Source organism: Podarcis filfolensis, assembly GCF_964270895.1.
Source record: "Podarcis filfolensis genome assembly, chromosome: 11".
Classification (NCBI taxonomy): domain Eukaryota; kingdom Metazoa; phylum Chordata; class Lepidosauria; order Squamata; family Lacertidae; genus Podarcis; species Podarcis filfolensis.
The window spans coordinates 61,678,227-61,700,150 of NC_139613.1; the positions used below are offsets into that span (position 1 = coordinate 61,678,227).

Below are 21,924 nucleotides of genomic sequence, written 5' to 3' on the forward strand. Positions count from 1 at the left end.
CATCAGACCACATAATGCTGAACCACTGGTCTCACTTGGTATAAGCTTATAAGGCTCATATAGGACTACAAGAGGAAATGTAGAGATGCTCTTCTCAGTAGTTGTGGCCTGATGAGGGAGCCTTGTTCCTTGTTTACTATCCTTAAGCTGGCAGTTGAATAAATCCCTTTGAACACAATGCAATTTACTTTTGAGTAGAAAACCTATGATTGCACTAAGTGTTTTCCTCACCTTGTATTTTGTTTTAATTATGTTTATATTTTTGTGAGCTGCCTTTAATATTTAGGTGTACCCAAAAGGCAGCCTAAACATATTTTGAAAGGAAGAAGATCCCGGATTGTTCCTGGATGTGCTGCCGGCAACCGCAGTCCCTGCGGTGGCAGAGTGACTTCAGGAGCTCCAGTCTCAACAACAACTATTGATGGAGCAACTGTGCCAGGCCAAGGAGGCATACAAGGCCCAGGCCGACCGCCACCACCAGGTGGGGCCGGAACTCCACGTCGGTGACCTGGAGTTCTCCACTCGCCACCTCCACCCCTCTCGGCCTTCGCAGAAGCTGGACGCCCGCTTCACCGGCCCGTTTCCTATCGTGGACCAGGTCTTGCCAGTGGCATTCCGTCTCCGGTTACCCTCAACCCTGAAGGTTCACCCAGTATTCCACAGGTCCCTACTGAGTTCAGTGCCCCCCCCCGAGTTCCACCCGAACCGTCCCCGACCGCAACCAGTTTTGGTTCAGGGGAGCCCGAGTATGACGTGGAGCGCATTCTGGACTCACGATACCGCAGGGGAAAGCTCCAATATCTCATAGATAGGAAGGGGTATGGGCCTGAGGACTGTTCCTGGGAACCAGCGGCCAACGTCCACATGCCTGCCTGCCTCCGTGATTTCCATGCGGCGTACCCCAGCAAGCCGGTTCCGGACCCTCGGTTTGGGGGGGCTGTGAGGGGGGATGGCCTGGGACTCTGATTCAGAGGCTGAACCGGAGGAATCCCAGCCTGCACAGGAGTCCCCACCTCCAGGGCTGGCTGAGCCAGGGCAGGGGCTTGAATCTGAAGGGCCCTCACCTGTGCTGGATCCTCAGGAGCAGACACCAGCTGAATCCGCTCTGGCTCCAGAGGTGATCGAGGACCCATTGCCTGCAGGTGTGCCTCTCCCAGCCCTGTCAGGGGAAGGGGAAGCTGCTCCTGGGTCCAGTAACCCTCCAGCCTCTCCTGAGCTGCAGAGGCTCAGGGCAGAGAGGCGGAGGGAACTAAGTGCTCTCAGGAGGAGTGCTCGCCTTAAGGCCAGGGGAGGCGAGTCACCTGTGGGCCGGGATCGCCCCAGGCCTCAGAGGAGATAAAGGTCAGCCCAGTCCCAGGAGCAACATCGTAGGAAACCTGTTCCTGCCAGCACCCTGACCTGCTCTTCTGGAGTTCCTAACCATGCCCAGCTCCTTGCCTTGGACCCTGCTTCGCCCTTGTCGGACAGCCTCTAGACCCTCGACCCAGGACCAGACTCAGACCACGCCACACGGTAACCCCCCCCCGGGACCAGCACACAGACCATCTGATGCGTCTGACACTGAACTGGAAGAACCACTGTTCACCATTGGCCACTTTTCTCCTAAGAAGGAAGAATGAGTGCAGAAGACTTGCTTCTAGTACGCAGATCTGAAAGGGCCACAAAAGACAAACCTCCAAAGAGATTTGCTGATGAGTTTGCTAAGACAGCAACTGCTGTTCTTAGTAGCTCAGAGAAGGTGTGGGAACCTTCAAGCTTCAAAGAGGTTCAGGAGTTAACCTCTAAAGATGCTGAACCATGACTTGATGCCATGAAGGCTGAAGTTGATTCCTTGGATAGGAACCAAACCTGGGAGCTAATGCCAGTAGTCCCAGGAATGAGACTGGTTGGCAGCAAATGGGTCTTCAAGGCCAAGACAGACCAGACTGGCAAGGTTGTCAGGCACAAAGCCAGATTAGTTGCCAGAGGTTTTTCACAGATACCAGGACAGGATTACCATGAGACCTACTCACCCACCGTCAAGTATGAGAGCATTAGGCTAATGCTCAAGATTGCTGCAGAGGAGAAACTGCACGTTTCTCATCATGATGTGAATACAGCTTTTTTGTACAGGGTTTTGGGGAACTGTATATGCTTCCACCTGATGGAGTGCAGATACAGAAGGGAATGGTCTGTAAACTACGGAAATCCCTATATGGTCTCAAGCAGAGGGCCAGGTGTTGGAACACAAAACTCACTGAGACATTGCTTTCCCTAGGTTTTCACCAAGGCAAAGCTGATCCATGTGTTTGTCAAGGAGGAGGGGCAAAACAAACTGCATTGTTTATGTTTTGTTGATGATCTTCTGTTTTGGAAGAATCAGGCTTTGTACCAAAGCACCCTAGCTCAGCTGAAGAAGCACTTTGACATGAAGGATCTTGGTAAGGTATCCAACTATCTTCCTCTGCAGGTGGAGAAGGACCAAGCAGGTAATTTTCTGGTACACCAAACACAGAAAATTGCTGATGTATTAACCAGGCTGAATTTGGTTGATGCAAACCCAGCAGACACACCGATGGTGACAGGTTACCAGGTAGATAGTACTGCTGAAGCATTTTCTGACACCACACTGTACAGATGCATTCTAGGCAAGCTGAATTTCATTGCTAGATGTTCAAGACCTGACACAGCTGTAAGCACTAACCTGTTTAGCAGACATGCCAACAATCCTACTGTTCAGGATTGGAAGGCTCTGAAGCGCATAGCCCGCTATTTGAAGGGGACTTTGCATTACAGGCTGAGGTTCACCAGCCAAAAGATGGGAGATGTTGAAATCTTTGCAGATGCTAGTTTTGGAAGTGACACCATGGATGGTACAAGCAGTTCTTGGAGTATGCTACATGTACAACCATTGTCTCTTTGACTGGCTGTGCAAAAAGCAGACGACAGTAAGCCCAAGTTCCTGTGAAGCAGAACTCAATGCCCTGTCATTTTCACTCATGGATTGTGAATGGTTGATGCAACTGTTTCAGGACATCAGAGTTTCTGTAAAATGTCCTACACAGGTGTATCAAGACAATAGATCCTGTTTGGCTTTGCTGAACTCAGAGAGTTGCAAGCAAAGAACCGAATACTTGCAGATTAAGTTACATCATGCACTCTCTTGTGTATTCAGAAAGGAATCATTCAGGTGTCCTACATGCCAGGAAATGAAATTCCTGCTGATCTGTTGTCTAAGGTTGTTAACAGAGAACAACTTAAGGTTTATGTACAGAAGTTGCAATTGGGTTGAACCACAGGTACTACAGGTTACACGGAAAGGGGGAGGATGTTAGGATATAGTTCAATTCCACCTTTAAAAGGGAACAGGCTGTTGTGTGTCACATACTTGTTTACTTCCAGCTTCTCGCTGGGAACTTCCGTTTTGTATATAGCTTTTGTTCTGGCTGTTTTCCTGGACATGGAGGCAAGCACTCATGTTTTTCCTTTGTTCTGAACTACGTTGAATAAAGCTGTAAATATGCTCTCCTGTCTGCATCCTTTTGTTGTGAAGACTCTGCTGAAAGGATGGTCTTGGAATTTCTCTGTGGCTTGTGTTACTAATTGACTGATGCTGTTCCACGGGAGACCAGTGATCATCCAGAGACGACTGGGGCCTGCCTGATGCCTCCGTCTCCCTGGCAGTATCCCAACAGTGTGGGGGACAGAAGGAAAAAACAAATACACCCAATATAGGGTTGGTGTGTTTTCCTTTCCTTGCCAAGAAAAAGGGATGGCTTTGGATCCTGTAGACCCCAAACCTCCTTCAGTGACTCCTCCCTTGGCAGCTTTCACATCCATGAGGCAGCCATGGCCTATTGCAGGGATCACAGGATTGTGCCCTTAAGCTTGCATTTGGAAGGGACTTACTGAAAATACTAGTACAGGGAGGGTGGTAAAAAATCAGGGCATTCAAGTACACAACAACAACCATTTTTATTATTTGTACTTTGCCCATCTGACTGGGTTGCCTCAGCCACTCTGGGCAGCTTCCAACATAGTGATAGGATATAGATGACCCTGCAAGCAGGCCAACTGTTTTAGGTGGTGTTCACTAAATATGGCAAATGCATATTAACTCCCCACCCCCAGTGTGTATAAAAGGATGACTAACCAAATCTTATCATCACAGCACTATATATTCATACTAAGTGACCCCCTTGTCAATGGCAGACCATGTTGCAGGATGTGGGAAGGATAAGCAGAAAGCTATAAGAGAATTTAAAATGTACTTGCTATTTTTGACAGCAGCCCAAACTAATGTAACATGCAGTTCCTTCCTAAACAAAGCACAATAATTTACAGAATTCCTCTAACTTGACATCTGTTGGCTTAATCCATCACAGAGAATTTCAGTAATCTGGGTTGTTGTTGTTTTTTTGAACAGGTTAACAACAGGATCCCAATTTGGTACATCCATTATATAAGTACCGTATATGGATTTATTCTATAACCAACTATTCTAAAAGTTGCAATGTTATTTATTTTGCAGTATGATTCTACAATAATCAGATACAAAGGTAGACTTTACTTTTGTAGAGTTGCTAGTGCTTAAGAATTATCTTCATTCACATTTGTCCGTATAGGGCTAGTGACAGGAAATACTTTTTGCCTTAGATCTGCATTACCATACAACCCACTCTCATCTTGCCATGTGTTGATCCCATGTCTTCTGTAATCAGCCGTGTCAGTAAACTGAGAATGACATTTTCTGTGAACTACAGAGTAGCCATCTGGCTGAAGCTCAATCTAAAGAAAATACATTCAAGGGCATGTTATTAATCAGAAGGCAAATTTGTAAACCATTTTTGATGATAAGAGAGGCAATGGTTGTGTTTGCACATCAAGCAAAACTCTGCCACAACCTAGAAAACCCAAGAAGCTGCTTTATACTGAATCCGACCATTGGTCCATCTGGCTCAGTATTGCCTATGTTAACTGTTGGGGGCTTTTCAGAGTTTCAACTGGCGACATGACCAGCCCTACCGGGAGATGTCAGGGATTGAACCTGGAACGTCTACGTGGGAAGCAGATGCTCCACCCCTAAGCTACAGCCCTTGTTGCCCCCATAGAAAACCTTGTGCCATTAGCTCCCCTGGTTAAACAGTCTTGGTTTAGAATAGCTACCATTTTCACAGCAGATAAAATAGACTGAAAATCAGTGCTAGGGCAGGCTTCCTCAACCTCGGCCCTCTAGATGTTTTGAGACTACAATTCCCAGCATCCCTGACCACTGGTCCTGCTAGCTAGGGATCATGGGAGTTGTAGGCCAAAAACATCTGGAGGGCCGAGGTTGAAGAAGCCTGTGCTAGGGCAACAAAGCAAACAGTTTTTAAAGCTTTATTCCCGGTGACAGCAACAGAAAATAATTTTTAAAAAACCAAGAGCAAAGAAGAAGAGTGAATTTCTGGGATTGGAGGGTAAGCTATATCCCATGGTAATTTTCAGAGAGAAAAATATTTCACTTTATCCTTCTCATCCTAAACATATTTTATTTAAAGTAAATCCTCTTGATTTTGATTATGCTAATTTTCAAGTAAGCATGCTTAGGATTGCAGTCTTATTTTAAATGTTTGTTATTCAGTTAGACAATTTGTACGTGAAAGCTATCTTTCTTTTATGTGTACTACAGGGATCTAGAAAAAGGAGAGTAGATGGAGATGAGCTGTTTGTTGGGGGGGGGCATTTATCCCCCTTATTTCCTGCAAGTGATGATGATGTTTGTTGGATCATGAAATTAGAGGAGGGCTTTCTGAAATTAATAGTATTTAACATTGTTGTCATTGCCTAGAGCTTGAAGGAAGCTTCAATAAATAAATGTAAAACCAGAATTCAAGCAAAAACCCACCAAGTCTATAGACAAGAAATGTAAATACCAACCCATTTCTTGTTTGATGGGTAGTTTTAAAAACAACAATAAAAACCATTGGTTATGTTTGCTGTTTTAAAAGAAAAAAAAGCCTTTTTTAAAAAAAGATAACTAGCTAATAGAAACATAACAGCTCTGCTATTTCCCTCCTACCATTATAGCTCAGTTTATGTGATGTGGTAGCATCAGGGTGGATAAAAATCAATGATTTTCAAAAAAAATGTTTAAAAAACAGATTTTTTTAAAAAATCAGTTTTTTAAATTTAAATTGGATTTTTAAAATGAAATGCTTTTGGAGGGAAAATCTTTCTAAAGATAGTTTTCTGTCTAAGTTACATTATAGTCCAAAGGCTATTCATCAGGAAATAAGGATTTAAGTTTTTCATGTGTGCTAAAACTCAGTCTAAGGTTGTGGGGTTTTGTTTTTTTTAATTGTTTAACCACATCAGTTAACAAACATGGATACATATGCTATAATGCTATTGTTTTAGTTAAATAAATTGTTTGAATTGTTATTAAGGAAATGAGCATTATTCTCCTTCCAATAAAGTACAGCAGAAAAGTTGTCCAAATATAGACAGTTAACTTATTAAACCTCACAATTTCATAATTATCTGTCAATGTATTTCTAGTAGTATAACCAAATCAGTAATTTTTGATGTAACTGCAAAAACTACTTTGCAAAATTATTATTCCCTGCAGGATACATTAGGACTAAGGAAGCAAGGGATCTAATTGTCAGGAGACAGAGTAGCTGAAGGAAGAGGAACAAAGGGGAAGGACCAGAAGGGAAGGGGAAATAATCCAGGATGCTTGTTCTGGAGGGTTTCAATATTCACATTGTGTCCATCTTGGAGGGACCACGGCGGGACTTAATGCCCACCATGACCACTATGGTTTCTTAATACATTGTCGGCATGACGTTCTGCAGGATACACTTTGGATCTTGTATATTTGACGCCACAGAAAGTGAACAGTCTGGAAATCAGGGGCTTCTCTGTCAGTCCAATGTCTTGAACAAACTACTTCTTGGTGAGGTTTTGTCAAGATGTGGCCTGACAATGGGGAACCTAATCTGATGAAAGGAAATTGTAGAGGCCCCCCAGTACAACTGAGAACCTGGAAGAACCTACAAAAGTCCCAAAGCAGACTGTAGTGCCTCAGCTCATGAATGCCTTGTCTGAGCTGCGCAGCACAAGGACCACAGCCCATGCCCTGCCTTGATCCCCAATGCTTCCTCTTCCACCATCCAGGCCTTAAGAGCAAAGACGGCAGGGAATTCACTGAGTTCCTGCAAAGCTCCACAGGTGAAGTCATTCAACATCTGTAGCGAGGGGCCATCAGTAGGCCAATGAGACTCAACTCTTTCTCATCTGAGTCAGGTGATCAGGTGAGGCATGCAAGAGCCGAATTGGTGTCTGGACTCAGTAGCTGGCAGCATGAATTTCAACAAGATGGAGGCACTGAGAGTGGGTAGTTTTCAGGTTCAGAAAATTGGTGTTTGTCCTGATCTGGGTGAGATTTCATTCTTCCTGAAAGGGTAGTGTAATGGTTATATGGGGTTGCTCGTGCGTAAGTTGCCGCCACTCCTGGCTAGGTTGCCTGGTTAAACCTTTTCCTGGCTGGACAGCCCTTCACTTCGTGGCTGTTTCAGTCGCTAGCAGAATCCGTCAGTGGGCGTTTCTTGAACTTCTTCCAGCAAAGAAGTTATTTGACGCCAAGTCTACGCCTACTTTCCCTGCGCGGAAGTCTTCTGCGCAGGGTGGGTGTGGGTAGCGGAGGACCCGTGCTCTCCCCGCTGGTCTCCGGCGAGGAGTCCTGGAGCCCCCTCGCCGATTCCCCCATCTGCCCCCCTTTATGCCTGGTGTTACGCTGATTTCCTTCCCCAGCCAATGAGCTCCCTCTCTCCCTGCTGGGCCCTTCTCCAGCATCGCTTGGGAGCCTTGCCTCCACCTCTGGCTCCGATGTCATTTCCCTGACATCCACCTCCCCCCCAGGACCCCCTCCACCCCCGGCCCGACCTTTTAACCCAACTTCGTCCCTTTCCTCGGCCGATGATGCGGGGAATCCCCGGAAGGAGCTGTCGCCATCCTCTGAGGATTCAAAGCCCGCTTCCCACCCGCTCCGATCTCTTCCCGCGGGATGGGCCTCCCAGTCTGATTCCTCTTCCTCTGACGCCTCTCCTCCCTCCTCTTCGGAGGCAGGAAAACCCACAAAATCCTCTTCATCGTCTGTGGTTCCAAATTGCTCCTCCCAGAATCTCGCTAGTGGTTTAGGTTTATCTGGGAACAGGCTGTGGAACTCCTCCACAAGATACCCGTCATTGATAGCCTCCGCGGGAACCCACGTGTTTTCTGACCTGGGTTCTCCCTCCCAAGCTACCAAGTACTCCACCTGGCGCCCTCGCCACCTTGAATCAAGTATTTCCGTGGCTTGGTTGTGGTGTTCCCTCTCCTCTACCTGCGGGTGTGTTGTGACTTCTCCCTCTCGCCCTGGGAATTCCCGCCCCTCCCTGTACAGTGAGAGTAGGGACCTATGGAACACTGGGTGTATCTTCATGCTGTCAGGCAACTTGAGCTTGAATGCCACGGGGTTTACCTGCTGTGTTACCTCAAAAGGTCCCAGCCGCCTTGGCCGCAACTTCTTGCACCCTCCCTTAAATGGTAACCCTTGGGTCGACAACCACACCCGGTCTCCCACCCGTATGGTCTCCCCTTCCCGACGGTGCTTGTCTGCCTGCCTCTTGTAAATTTCCTTGGCCCGTTCCAAGTTCATCTTAAGTTGCTGGTGCAAGGCCTCCACTTCTTCCACAAACTGCTCTGCCGCAGGTACGCTCCACCCTTCCTCCCCCTTCCCCGGGAAGGCCCTGGGGTGACACCCATAATTGGCCATGAACGGGCTCATTTCCGTGGACACATGTTCAGCGTTATTGTACGCAAATTCAGCCAGCGCTAGTTTCTCTACCCAATCGTTCTGTCTCTCGCTGACGTAGCAGCGTAGGTATTGCTGGAGTATACTGTTCGCTCTTTCTGCTTGCCCGTTGGTTTCCGGATGTCTCGCCGTCGAGAAGCCCACCTCGACCTGCAGCAAGCTCATGAGCTTCCTCCAGAACCGGGAAGTAAATTGTTTCCCGCGATCTGAGATGACCCTCGAGGGAGCCCCATGCAGCCTGAAGATGTGATCCACAAACAACCTGGCTGTTTCCTCTGCCGTCACCGCATGCGAGCAAGCTATGAAATGGCACATTTTTGTCAGTAGATCGACTACTACCATGACCGCTGTCTTCCCCCTTGACTTGGGCAAACCTGTCATAAAATCTATGGATACCACCTCCCAGGGTCTTCCCGGCGTGGGTAAGGGTTCCAGTAACCCTGCGGGGGCAGCCCTCTCCTCCTTTGCCCTCTGGCAGCGGTCGCACCCCCGTACATATTCCCGTACATCTTCCCTTACCCTTGGCCACCAGAACTGCCTGGTGACAAGCAACATGGTTTTGTGTTGACCAAAGTGCCCCGCTGTTGGGTTGTTGTGGAGTTGTTTGAATACCCTTCCCCTCAACGTCTCCCCCGGTACGTACAGCGCCCCCTTGTAGTACAGTAGCCCTTCCTTTTCCTCAAACCCTCCATGGTTTTCCCTTCCGTCCCGGAGTTCCCTGATTTTAGTTTGAGCGAATTCGTCATTTCTAGTAAGCCCGGCCAGTTCTCGTTTCCCAACCAACACTCCCCCACACACCCATCGGTTCTCGGGGAACACGTGTCGGACTTCCGGCGGTCCCTCTCCTTCCATGTACTCCGGCTTCCGGGAGAGAGCATCTGCTCTTACGTTTTCCTCTCCCGGCACATACCGGATCTCGAAGAAAAACTTGGAGAACTCCTGTGCCCATCAAATCTGTCTCTGGTTGAGTACTCGCGCAGTCCTCCAGTATTCCAAGTTCTTGTGATCCGTACACACCTGGATCTTGTGCTGCGCCCCTATTAGCAGATGTCTCCATCATCGAAATGCTGCATAAATTCCAAGCAGTTCGCGGTCATACACCGTGTAGTTTTGCTCCGACTTTCTCAGCTTCCTTGAGAAAAAGGCACATGGCCTCCAGCTCTGCTGGGCCCCTGGCTGCAACAGTACCGCTCCGATGGCCCGGTCTGATGCGTCGGTCTCCAGCCTCATTGGCTTCTGCAGATCCACGTGCAGGAGCTGCTCTTCCGAAGCGAACGCCTTCTTCAGTCTTTCAAAGGATTGCTGGGCACCTTCTGTCCAGACGAACTTCTTTTTGCTACTGAGACAATCTGTGATAGGCGCTGTCAAGTGGGCGAAGTTCTTGATAAACTTCTGGTAGAAGTTGCTGAACCCTAGGAACCTCTGCACGTCCTTTCGGGTTTGGGGGGCCTTCCATTCCAGCACCGCCTGCACCTTGCTTGACAACTTGTACCCCAGAAACTCGACTTCTCTGGCGTGAAATTGGCATTTTTCCAGCTTGACCCACAACTGGTGCTTCTGCAGTCTCTTTAGCACTTCCCTGACGTCTCTGACATGTTGCTTCTCATTGTCCGAATAGATTAAGACGTCGTCCAAAAAGGCTACGCAGTTCTTGTACAGCAGGGACCCCAACACGTGGTGCATGAAAGCTTGAAAACAGGCGGAGCCCGACTGTAATCCAAATGGCATAACTAAGTACTCAAAGGCCCCCAGGGGGGTGAACATGGTGGTTTTCCATTCGTCCCCCTCCCTCATCCTAATCAAATTGTACGCTCCCCTGAGGTCCAGCTTGGTAAAAATTTCCCCCTGCCTCACCCGTGTTAAAATGTCGTCAATCCTGGGCATTGGGAAGGTCACGGGTTCTGACACCAGGTTGACGCCCCGGTAGTCCACAACGAGCCTGGGCTGATTAGTATCCTTTTTGTCCACAAAGAACACCGGACTGCCCCCCACCGCCTTTGATTCTCTTATGAAACCTCTTTTCAGGTTCTTGTCAATAAATTGCCGCAACTCCTGCATTTCCCGGTCAGACATGGCATACAGCTTACACACCAGCAGCTGAGCCCCTGGGAGTAAGTTGATTTGGCAGTCAAAGGGCCTATGGGGGGGTAGTCTATCCGCCTCCTTCTCGCTGAAGACCTCCTGCAGGTCAGCATATTGTGGTGGCACCTCCCCTTTTGGCTCCACAGCCATCCCAGCTACCCTGGCCACGGTCATCCTTGGGTTCCCCCCCCAGACAGTGTTCTAAGCAGTAAGCTGACCCAAAGGTGACCGTCCGCTGATGCCATGCCACTACTGGATCATGTAGTGCCAGCCAGCTCATCCCTAATATTATTGGGGGTCCTGCCAGTGTGGCTACGTGAAAGGCAATGGTCTCCGTGTGCCTGGAAACCCTCATTCTCATTGGTGGGGTCTGGTGCGTCACTTCCCCTCCCAGAAGTTCCCTGCCATCGATGGTGGTCACTTGCAAGGGAAAATCCAGGAGCAGCAGGTGGAGTTGGTGTTCTAGAGCGAAGTCCTTGCTGAAGAAATTGCAGGAGCTGCCTGAATCCAGCAGCTCCTTCACCTTGACTGGGTGCCCATTCGGGAGTTCTAGCACCACTTCTATGGCTATAGCTGCCCTGGGGGGGTCTGGCTGGGGCACTTCTATTGGTTGCTGGCCTGGCTGCTGTGCCCGCTGATTGGCAGCCAAGCGTTGGCATTTCCCTGTGCCTGCCCCTTTCCCCCCTGCTCCTCACAGCCAGCAGCTCCCACCATCCCTTGCCAGGCCTTTCTTTGAGGGCAGACCCTGGCAAAATGTCCTGGCCGTTGGAAGAGGAAACACTTCTTGGTGGTTTTCCAATCCTTTCCCTCCCTCTTGCGACCTTCAGTGGAGTTTGAAACCTCGCGCGCGCGCGCCATCTATTTCCATTGGCTCAGCCGGCTGGGAAGGCTGCCTCGGCATTTCAGGAATGCGGTAGTCATGGCAACGTTCCCCTCTCCCTTCGCGCTTCTTCCTGTCTTACTCCAATCGCAAGCACAGCCTTGGTCAGCTGATCCATCGACTGCGGGCAGGGCGCGCGGGAAAGCTCGTCCTTCACAGTTGGGGACAGCCCCTCCTCAAACAACATTTGAATGGGTTCAGAGTCCAGATCCCACCCGAGCCGGTGGATCAACATCGCAAAACACGACCAGTAGTCTCTAACTGATTGGCTCCCCTGCTTGCACCCCATTAATTCCCGTCGAGTCACATTTTGCTCCACTTCACTGGAATACATTGTATCCATCGCATGATAGAATTTCCTAAGGTCCTTCAAGGCAGCATTTTGCGTCGCCATTAGGGGCCTGATCCATTCCCGGGCCCCATCCTGTAGATGCCCAACAATATAGGCCACCCTTTCCCCATCATCAGCAAAGTCATTATGCTGCAGTTCCAAAGCGTACTCTATTTCTGTTCGGAACGCGTTATAGTACTGGGGCTTCCCCCCAAACTTGTGTACCAGTCCCGGTACCTTCCTTGCGACGGGGGTGGGTCTGACCTGTGCATCCTGAGTCCGCCTTTCGTCCAGCCGCGCCGTCAGGAGAGCCACATGCTGTTCCAAATCTCGGTTCCTCTCCACCAGATTTTGCACTCCAGCTGCTTGCTCCATGGCGCGGCTCCTCCGGTTTGGCTCATGGTGCTGCCTGCCTGTCGCTGTGCACAAGCAATGTCAGAGACTGACGGATTGCTGTAATGGTTATATGGGGTTGCTCGTGCGTAAGTTGCCGCCACTCCTGGCTAGGTTGCCTGGTTAAACCTTTTTCTGGCTGGACAGCCCTTCACTTCGTGGCTGTTTCAGTCGCTAGCAGAATCCGTCAGTGGGCGTTTCTTGAACTTCTTCCAGCAAAGAAGTTATTTGACGCCAAGTCTACGCCTACTTTCCCTGCGCGGAAGTCTTCTGCGCAGGGTGGGTGTGGGTAGCGGAGGACCCGTGCTCTCCCCGCTGGTCTCCGGCGAGGAGTCCTGGAGCCCCCTCGCCGATTCCCTCATCTGCCCCCCTTTATCCCTGGTGTTACGCTGATTTCCTTCCCCAGCTGATGAGCTCCCTCTCTCCCTGCTGGGCCCTTCTCCAGCATCGCTTGGGAGCCTTGCCTCCACCTCTGGCTCCGATGTCATTTCCCTGACAGGTAGAGACACTGTTTGAAGATATTACCTGATCCCAGCATTGGATCCTCAGTGGCCCAGGGTGTATTTTACCAACTTTGGCTGGTTTGCAACTGCAATTGTTCCTGAATAAGGAGTCCTGCTTTGGTGATCTGTGTTCTGGGAACCTCTCTGTTTGATCACTAATGTATTATACAGGGGGATGCCCTTAAAGACATCCCCAGAAGCTTCCATTCATGAAAAATCTGGCTGCAAGAGTGTTGGCTGGTATAGCTGAGGTTGTTCATATTTCACTTATTTTGAAATATCTACTGCTTATTTGCTTCTAACCCTAATTTAAGGTGCTGGTCCTTACTTTAAAGTCCTAAATGGCTTGGAGTCCAAATACCTGAATAATGGCATCTTGCCATATGAGGATGCCTACGTCTTAAGATTTGTTCCAGTATTGCTCCAGGTACACTCTTTAGTGGATTATGTTATATAAAGCAGATGTCTTTTTGTATTGATGTGTCAACATTTTAATGTGTTTGCCAAGGAGACACACCTGGTTTTGTTGACTAGTGGGGCCATTCCTACTTGCCCAGGTATTTTAGCCTTTTAAAATTGTAGATGGTTTTGTTGGGGTTTCTATTTGATTTTGTCTTGTTATATTTTGCTGCATTTTTAAAATTATGTTAATTAGTTTTTATTTGTGCTTAAGTACACTCTCCTGGAATCTTTGTGTGACGCATAAGTAAGGAATATTTTAAATTAAATAGTCAAGAAACTATGTGATAGTAGCAGAGATTAAGGAGACATAGAGGGTGCCTAGGCATGCTTAGAAGGAGCTTGAGGAGCCAAGGATGCTAATGATGGCAAATGCATTTTACACATTAACTTGAAGCAGAACCTTGCGCTGGTATGCTTAATGAGATCAAAATGTCCAAAGGATGTGCATATGGTAAAAAAGGTAAAAGGTAAAGGACCCCTGAAGACAGGAATGCCTGGCGTGCTCTGGTCCATGGGGTCACAAAGAGTCGGACACAACTAACGACTAAACAACAACAAAAGGACCCATGGACGGTTAAGTCCAGTAAAAGGCAACTATGGGGTTGCGGCACTCATCTCGCTTTTCAGGCTGAGGAAGCTGGTGTTTGTCCACAGACAGCTTTCTGGGTCATGTGGCCAGAATGACTCAACCACTTCCGGTGGTGTCTGATGGGACACCGTGACAAGAGCATATGAGAGAGACAGAAGGGCGGGGAGAGGGAGAGAGACAGAGAGTGTTCATCATGATCACAGGTGAAATGTGTACTGACAAACACTTTCCTCTATGAGTTGCCATGGTTACAAAAATATCTGGCCATGATTCCCATTCTGCTAAAATCCCTTGCGCGTAAAGGAAGGGATCCAGAGCAAGCCATGATTCATCCACACACTTTCCTTTCTCATTTACTGGCTTAACTCTGTATTCCATACACACACAATCAATGCAATTTAAGTGGTAAAGTTAACATTTCTCACTGCTACTAGAGGCCAACAAATAATACAACAGGTTTGCAATCCAGTTAAAGATTATGGGTTGTGTTCAAGGTAGCGCCAAGGTTATCATTCTATCAACGCAAGGATTTTCCCTTGCATGACAGAATCTTCTTCCTCCACCCAACTTTGTCCCTAACCCTCTAGAGCAGATTTGGGGACAGCACAGGGTGTGTACAGTGGGGTTGGCCCATAAGGTGGGGTGAAGAAACCACTTTGGGCAATGGGTGCCTCCCCTGTCCCCCCACCTCTGCCACCGGTCTGAGTCTGGACATTAGGTTAAGGCCAACAATTACTCAGCACTAGGTAGTGTGGCAGCAGCATGATCAGGGAGGAGCAAGGGCCTCAAACTGTTGCTGTGAGTTCCCACATGCTTTCTCATTCACACATACCCATGGTATGGCTTAATGTTATGTGCAAACTGGGCTGCTATCCAATTTCATTGCTATGTAATATATGTAAAATTGACTATCTTGGGGTGAATCTACATATTTCATTTACCTAGTAGAGCCTGTTTGAAACAACCTCTGAATGGCTACTGTTCTACACATGAAGGCCTTGATGTGAAGCATGGTAGAAAACAACCATTCTGCTCTTATACTTACATATGGTTCATAGTCATATGGTGGAACATAATCTGTTTGGTATGTTGTATCTAGAAACCTGTAACACAGAGAGTATATATTATACCTAGCTTTTGTGTAATGTTTTTAACTTGTCTGTCTCTAAGAGCTCTTAGAAAAACAATTTAAAAGATATAGTTAACGTTGATCTTTTAGTAAGCAAGACCAAAGTAGTGGGAAAAGGTATTTTCAGTGCGTGTTCCCATAGCTGTTAGAGTCAAGTTATACTTTACAGAATTTATTCTCCTTTGGATTTGGACCAAATGAGGACTGCTAATTTCCAGAACCCCCACAATTGTTTTTCAGTACTAGAAAAATTTAGCAGCTATGCCTGAGGCACAGGAAGAGTAATACTTCCAGTGAACTGCCAAAAAGTGTCATGCTAATGAAAATAGAAGTATTCCTGTGATTTGTCATATAACATGTTGCATTCGATTGGAATTTTCTGACAGAAGTTGATCTATTCTCAGCCTGTTTTTAACTGGAGAATCCCAAAGCCCAGTTCACCAACACAGCCCACAGCAGAACAGTTCCAGATATGAGTTTTCCAAAGCACTACTTTTTTGCAGAGACAGTTCTCATGGCCCTTGGCATCCCTATATGGATGAGAGGATGGCACAGGTAGAGCACTACATTCATATGAACAGTCCAGTTGTTTGTACTTATTTCATACATGTATACAGCTGGAAAGTTCTTGAAGCGATTTAGAGGAAAATTGAACAAACCCACAACTGCTGCCAATCAATTTCAGAATATGGCTCTTAGGAGGGTAGGAATGGATTGTGCCAAGTTGGCATTTGGACAGCCATGGCAGTACAAGGATTGATGTAGGTGGACACTGGAATTTCCAGCCCTGACCCAAAGACTCTGTTTACAATTTTAACAAGTTACAAGAGAATATTATTATTATTATTATTATTATTATTATTATTATTATTATTTATTTATTTATACCCTGCCCATCTGGCTGGGTTTCCCCAGCCACTCTGGGCGGCTTCCAACAAAGTATTAAAATACAGTAGTCTGTTAAACATTAAAAGCTTCCCTAAAGAGGGCTGCCACCTTCTGCCCCTCACTTAAATCTTATCTCATTCACTTCCAGGACTGGAACCCAGGTAAAGAAAAGTGCCCAAGCACAAGAAGGCACAGGTATATTTAGCTTTCCTTGCTCATATGCACCTTTTGATGTAGAAATCAGACCCTACCCAAGCCTATACTTGATATATGAACGGGCCAGATACAAGAACAATAAATGTGGCTTCAGTCTTCTCACCTAGTTCAGCCCTATGATGAAAGCAGCAGCAATCATGAATTCATGATTTATTACATACCAAGCCAATAAATAAAACAAAGCATGTTCTGATCATCCTGTAACAAGATCATCTTGTAACCTTTTTAAAGATGATCTCTGTAAAGTTTGTACTCTGAGCTAGTGACTAACTTTTTAAAAGTTGCCATGAAAGGCAAATGATCCAGCTCTAATAAGCATTATAATATCTAGCTTTCAGGAGAGTTGCAGGGGGATAAATATCAAGTTTATGGGGTCTAGCTAGTTTACCCACTAAAATATTCAACCACACTGCGATCCCACATCCCAGCCTCGCAAAGCGGCGCAGGGCTGGCAGGGCAATGTGAGGATGCAACAGGAACATGTGTGCTTTGGATACATGCCTACTGCATTCTTGCATCCCCCCGTCAGCTCTGTGCCCAGTGCTTTTCCCGTTGCAAAGAGCCCCCAAGCCCCAAGAAGGAGGAAGAGATGTTGCTGACCCTCCTGGAACCTCCTTGCACCCTGCTCGGCTCCAGTTGCCCCTCAGCCTTCCAGTAGGAAAAGGCGCAGGCTGAGAAAAAGCAGGGCATAAATAAGAAGGATGGAAGGCAGGCACAGCATGCAGCCTTCTCTTCTGTTTTCATGCCTCTGCACCGCCAGACGGACGCAGCCTGGAAGGCGAGTGGAGCCCATGGAGGAGCCTGACTGCATCAGAGGCAGCACAGCCACGGAGAGGTGGGGACAACACTGACAGATGGGAGGGGACAACAGTAGCACAGATGAGGCAATTTGGGTGGGTCTTTCCCACTTGACCCACAATGTGTCTGTGGGGAGAGTGGTGCCCTCAGTAATTAGTCCTCACTTGCTGCACTCCTAGCCCCGCCTACCTGTGAGTAAGACCTGTAATTTACACAGACTAATATTTAGTCATATGGTGCCTTCAGGCAGCCTGTTTATTGAGCATCCATCTTAATTTGTTTGCAGGGAGATTAAAAGACATTGGCTGTTTAAGGAACCTTCATTCCAATTTGTCTTCAGGGAGGTGACAAATCAAAGGTAGTGTTATCCCACACTTTCCAGTGCATTTTCCTGCATGTACCTTGTTGCAAAAAGTCTGATCTTTGGGGGAAGTGGGCTTGTTGTGCAAGACATCCTAGTCAACTATAATGGCACAACCTAAATTTACTAGTACAGTGGTACCTCAGGTTACATACGCTTCAGGTTACATACGCTTCAGGTTACAGACTCCACTAACCCAGAAATAGTGCTTCAGGTTAAGAACTTTGCTTCAGGATGAGAACAGAAATTGTGCTCTGGTGGCGCGGCGGCAGCAGGAGGCCCCATTAGCTAAAGTGGTGCTTCAGGTTAAGAACAGTTTCAGGTTAAGTATGGACCTCCGGAATGAATTCAGTACTTAACTTGAGGTACCACTGTATGTGCTTGAATCCTACCTGAAAATAGCAACTGTCTGGAAGCACAGTTAGCCTACTTATCTATTTAACACATTGTCTACAAATACAGTGGTACCTCGCAAGACGAATGCCTCGTAAAATGAAAAACTCGCAAGACGAGAGAGTTTTTCGTTTTTTGAGTTGCTTCGCAAGACGAAGTTCCCTATGGGCTTGCTTCGCAAGACGAAAACGTCTTGCAAGTTTGTTTCCTTTTTCGTAAAACTGTTAATACCCAGGGTGCATTGCTTGAAGAGGTGCAGTTGCGACTTGACTTCGAGGAGCAACTCATAGCACGCAGTGTGGTAGCCTTTTTTGAGGTTTTTGAAGACTTTGGTGATTTTTGAAGCTTTTCCAAAACTTCTTTTGCAGCCATTTGGTAAGTTAAACTTTTAAAACTTTTTGGGGGGTTTTTGGATTTTGGGTTGGGGTGTTTGGAATTCAAGGACTTGGTGTTGGGGAGGGGTTTGCAAGAATCTGGAAGCTTGTGTGGTTTTTTTCTGCATTTTTCTGATTTTCTGTGACCATTGGGCCACACTGCTGTTGTTTAAAAAAAATTCTGGGTTTGAATTTCTGTGTGGTGGGTGGCTGGGGGAATAGTTTAGGAGGGGTTTGCAAGAATCTGGAAGCTTGTGTGTTTTTTCTGCATTTTTATGATTTTCTGTGACCATTGGGCCACTCTGCTGTTGTTTAAAAAAAATTTCTGGGTTTGAATTTCTGTGTGGTGGGTGGCTGGGGGAATAGTTTGGGAGGGGTTTGCAAGAATCTGGAAGCTTGTGTGTGTTTTTTTCTGCATTTTTATGAATTTCTGTGACCATTGGGCCACTCTGCTGTTGTTTAAAAAAAATTTCTGGGTTTGAATTTCTGTGTGGTGGGTGGCTGGGTGCTTTTGAATTTTTTGGATGTGAAGCACTGATTTTGGGGGGGGGGGGCTGCGAAGGTAGGAGCTGTGCTGCCATGGGACCCAAGAAGACTGCTGCTGCAGAGGCCAGCGAGAGGAAGGAGAAGGTTACGCTGGAAATGAAGGAGATCATCCGGAAGCACGACAGTGGAATGTGTGTGACAGACCTCGCCAGGGAGTACGGGAGGAATCCATCGACCATCGGGACCATCCTGAAGATGAGGGAGAAGATCCTTGCGACTGATGCAGCCAAGGGAGTCACCAGGATCGTGAAGAACCGCCCAGCTGTTCTGGAGGAGGTGGAGAAGTTGCTGCTCATCTGGTTAGAAGAGAAGCAGCATGCAGGGGACACAGTGACTGAGGCCATCATTTGTGAGAAGGCCAAGGCCTTGCACGCAGACCTCGTCCGGGAACAGCCAGGAACCTCAGGCGAGCCAGAAGTCTTCAAGGCAAGCAGAGGCTGGTTTGACCGGTTCAAGACAAGATCTGGAATCCACAGCGTGGTCAGGCATGGAGAGGCTGCCAGTTCTGATGTTCCCGCGGCTGAAGACTTTGCAGCGGAGTTCCTGGAGGTTGTGAAGACAGAGGGCTACGTTCCACAGCAGGTCTTCAACTGCGACGAGACCGGGCTGTTTTGGAAGAGGATGCCCAAAAGGACTTTCATCACACAGGAGGAGGCCAAGTTGCCTGGCCACAGGCCCATGAAGGACCGTCTGACCCTGCTCTTCTGTGCCAACGCAAGCGGCGACCTGAAGATCAAGCCCCTGCTGGTGTACCACTCGGAGAACCCACGGGCCTTCAAGAAACACAAGGTCGACAAGGAGCAGCTGAGTGTCATGTGGCGATCCAACAGTAAGGCTTGGGTCACACGTGTGCTGTTTGTGGACTGGGTCAATCTTGCTTTTGGCCCTGCTGTCAAACAGTACCTGCTGGACAACGACCTGCAGCTGAAGGCTTTGCTTCTGATGGACAATGCTCCTGCTCATCCTAAAGGCCTTGAGGAGGACTTGTTGGAGGAGTTCAGCTTCATCAGCATCATGTTCCTGCCGCCTAGCACCACGCCACTGCTCCAGCCGATGGATCAGCAGCTCATCGCCAATTTCAAAAAACTCTACACCAAGGAGCTTTTCAGGCAATGCTTCGAGGTGACTGATTGCACCAACATCACCCTGCGGGAATTCTGGAAGGACCACTTTGACATCGTCACCTGCTTGAAGATGATCACCACGGCCTGGAATGGGATCAGCCAGAGAAATTTGAATTGCGCTTGGCGCTGCCTGTGGCCGGACTGTGTGGCACCAAGTGACTCTGATGCACCAGAGTCAACAGTGGTGCAGGACATTGTTTCCTTGGGGAGGACCATGGGCCTGGAGGTCACAGAGGAGGATGTCAGCGAGCTGGTGGAGGAGCACGACCACGAGCTGACCACCCAGGAGCTGGTCGAACTGCAGGCAGAGGCTGCGCAGGAGCAGGCCTCGCTGGAAGAGGAGGAAGCAAGTGAGGAACGGCTATCCTCCAAAGAACTGAGGGACATTTGCCTGAAGTGGAAAGATGTGCAGGCTTTTGCACAGCGGCACCACCCTGACAAGGACCTGGCACATGACCTTGTGAACACTTTTGATACAAGGGTCGTGTTGCCTTTCAGGGAGGTGCTGAAAAGGCGGATGAAGCAGCAGACCATGGACAGGTTCTTCAGCAAGAAGCAAAGAGTGGAAGAGGAACCTTCTTCGAGTTGTCCCCCAGAGTCTTAGAAAATGTACTGTACACTTTGTTGATTTTTAAATGTTTTTCTGTCATGTTTAGAAACTTAATTTATTGTTCCTTCAATTTTTGAAATGCTCTTTACAGTATGTGTGACTTTAAAGAGCACTTAATAAACTCTTTTTGTACCAAATTTGGCTTTGTTTGGACTTTTTTTGACCATAGGAACGCATTAATTGATTTTCAATGCATTCCTATGGGATTTCGTGCTTCGCAAGATGAAAAATTCGCTAGACGAAAAAACTCGCGGAACGAATTAATTTCGTCTTGCGAGGCACCACTGTACATCTATGCCCAAAGTGATTCTTCAGGAGTTCAGTGGAGCAATGCTATGCCAACCCCCACCCTTCCCAAATAGCAGTTACTGGAACAGGGCAGATGAAAGGCAGCAAGTGACATGGGGCTTTGTAGAAGGACATTTTACTTTAATTATAGCAATATCTTCTTAAAATACAATGCATGTACTTTTGGGGTAAGTGGTTCAATTCTGGATGGGGGAAGGGAGTCAGAGTGTCATGGTCCACAAGTTAGGGGATGCCTTGCCCTGGGTGCTGGCAACCCATGCTACGCTGCTGAGCCTACTCACAGAAGTGCCTGCATGCTTGCCCAGCCTGGCTCAGGACGGAACCCATGTGAATGACTGTGCCCACCCTACTTGGGACATCTTGGCTTATGCCTAGCCATGAATTTAACACCTCTGCTTTAACTGCCAGCTTTGGAATAATCATGCCGAGAGTCTGCCTACCATGTGCACGAGTGACAGCCAGGGCAGATGCAAAGGAAGAAAGCCTCTGGACAAACACAGAGGGCTGTAGTCAATGTTAGTCAAACTCAGAGTAGACCCACTCAAATTAAGAGACACGGCTAATTCAAGAACGTAAATTTCAATGAGTTTAGTCTGAGCAGATGTTACAACCCAGAATGCCTAGGCTCCCACCCCAAGGAGAAATGTAGTCATAAAGTTACCTACATGGGAGAAAGGAAGGAAGCTTCTATGCATGCAATGAGTGCAGTATAATTAACTGAGCCTATGCAGTCTGTGCTACCAGACTTCTGTTATAGTAATGCACTTTTAAATATGAAGTAGAGTTGCAGAAGATGGTGAAAAGCAAGATACCGGTATATTCTATAGCCAACACAGCAGTTTCTAAATGTAGAATTTTAATGTTTTACTATCTATGCAGTCTGTCAATATCTGTATTATAAACATTTATCAACACCATATTCTTAGGAAATAAATATGGTGAACCAGATGCTGATAAAATTAAAACTTAACATACTTTCGTTTCACCAGAAGTTGTTTCCTGCATCTGCTCCCTAGTCTTGGATATAATCTTGCCCTCCTTTGCTCTCAGATTTAATTCAATTTATTTTTTAAAGTAGCATTGGCCTTCTGGATTTGATTTACTGCTCCACTGCCTTT

General features: G+C 47.5%; 1 protein-coding gene and 1 long non-coding RNA gene across 3 annotated transcripts in view; one reads left to right on the plus strand and one right to left on the minus strand.

The window, feature by feature from the left end:
* Window positions 1-4,389: 4,389 nt before the first annotated feature.
* Window positions 4,390-21,924, minus strand: part of CFAP95 (cilia and flagella associated protein 95) — a 30,649-nt gene continuing 13,114 nt past the window's right edge. For both annotated transcript variants that reach the window (XM_083577181.1, XM_083577180.1), the window contains 2 exons: window positions 15,104-15,161; window positions 4,390-4,767 (listed from right to left, as the gene is read on the minus strand). In XM_083577181.1, the coding sequence (XP_083433307.1) occupies window positions 4,570-4,767; window positions 15,104-15,161 (256 nt within the window). In that variant the 3' untranslated portion in view covers window positions 4,390-4,569. The remainder of the gene's footprint in view (window positions 4,768-15,103; window positions 15,162-21,924) is intronic.
* On the plus strand, window positions 4,774-21,585 carry LOC310745069. The gene is made up of 3 exons (XR_014539890.1): window positions 4,774-7,427; window positions 13,004-17,898; window positions 20,776-21,585. It is a non-coding gene; the product is annotated as an uncharacterized lncRNA (long non-coding RNA).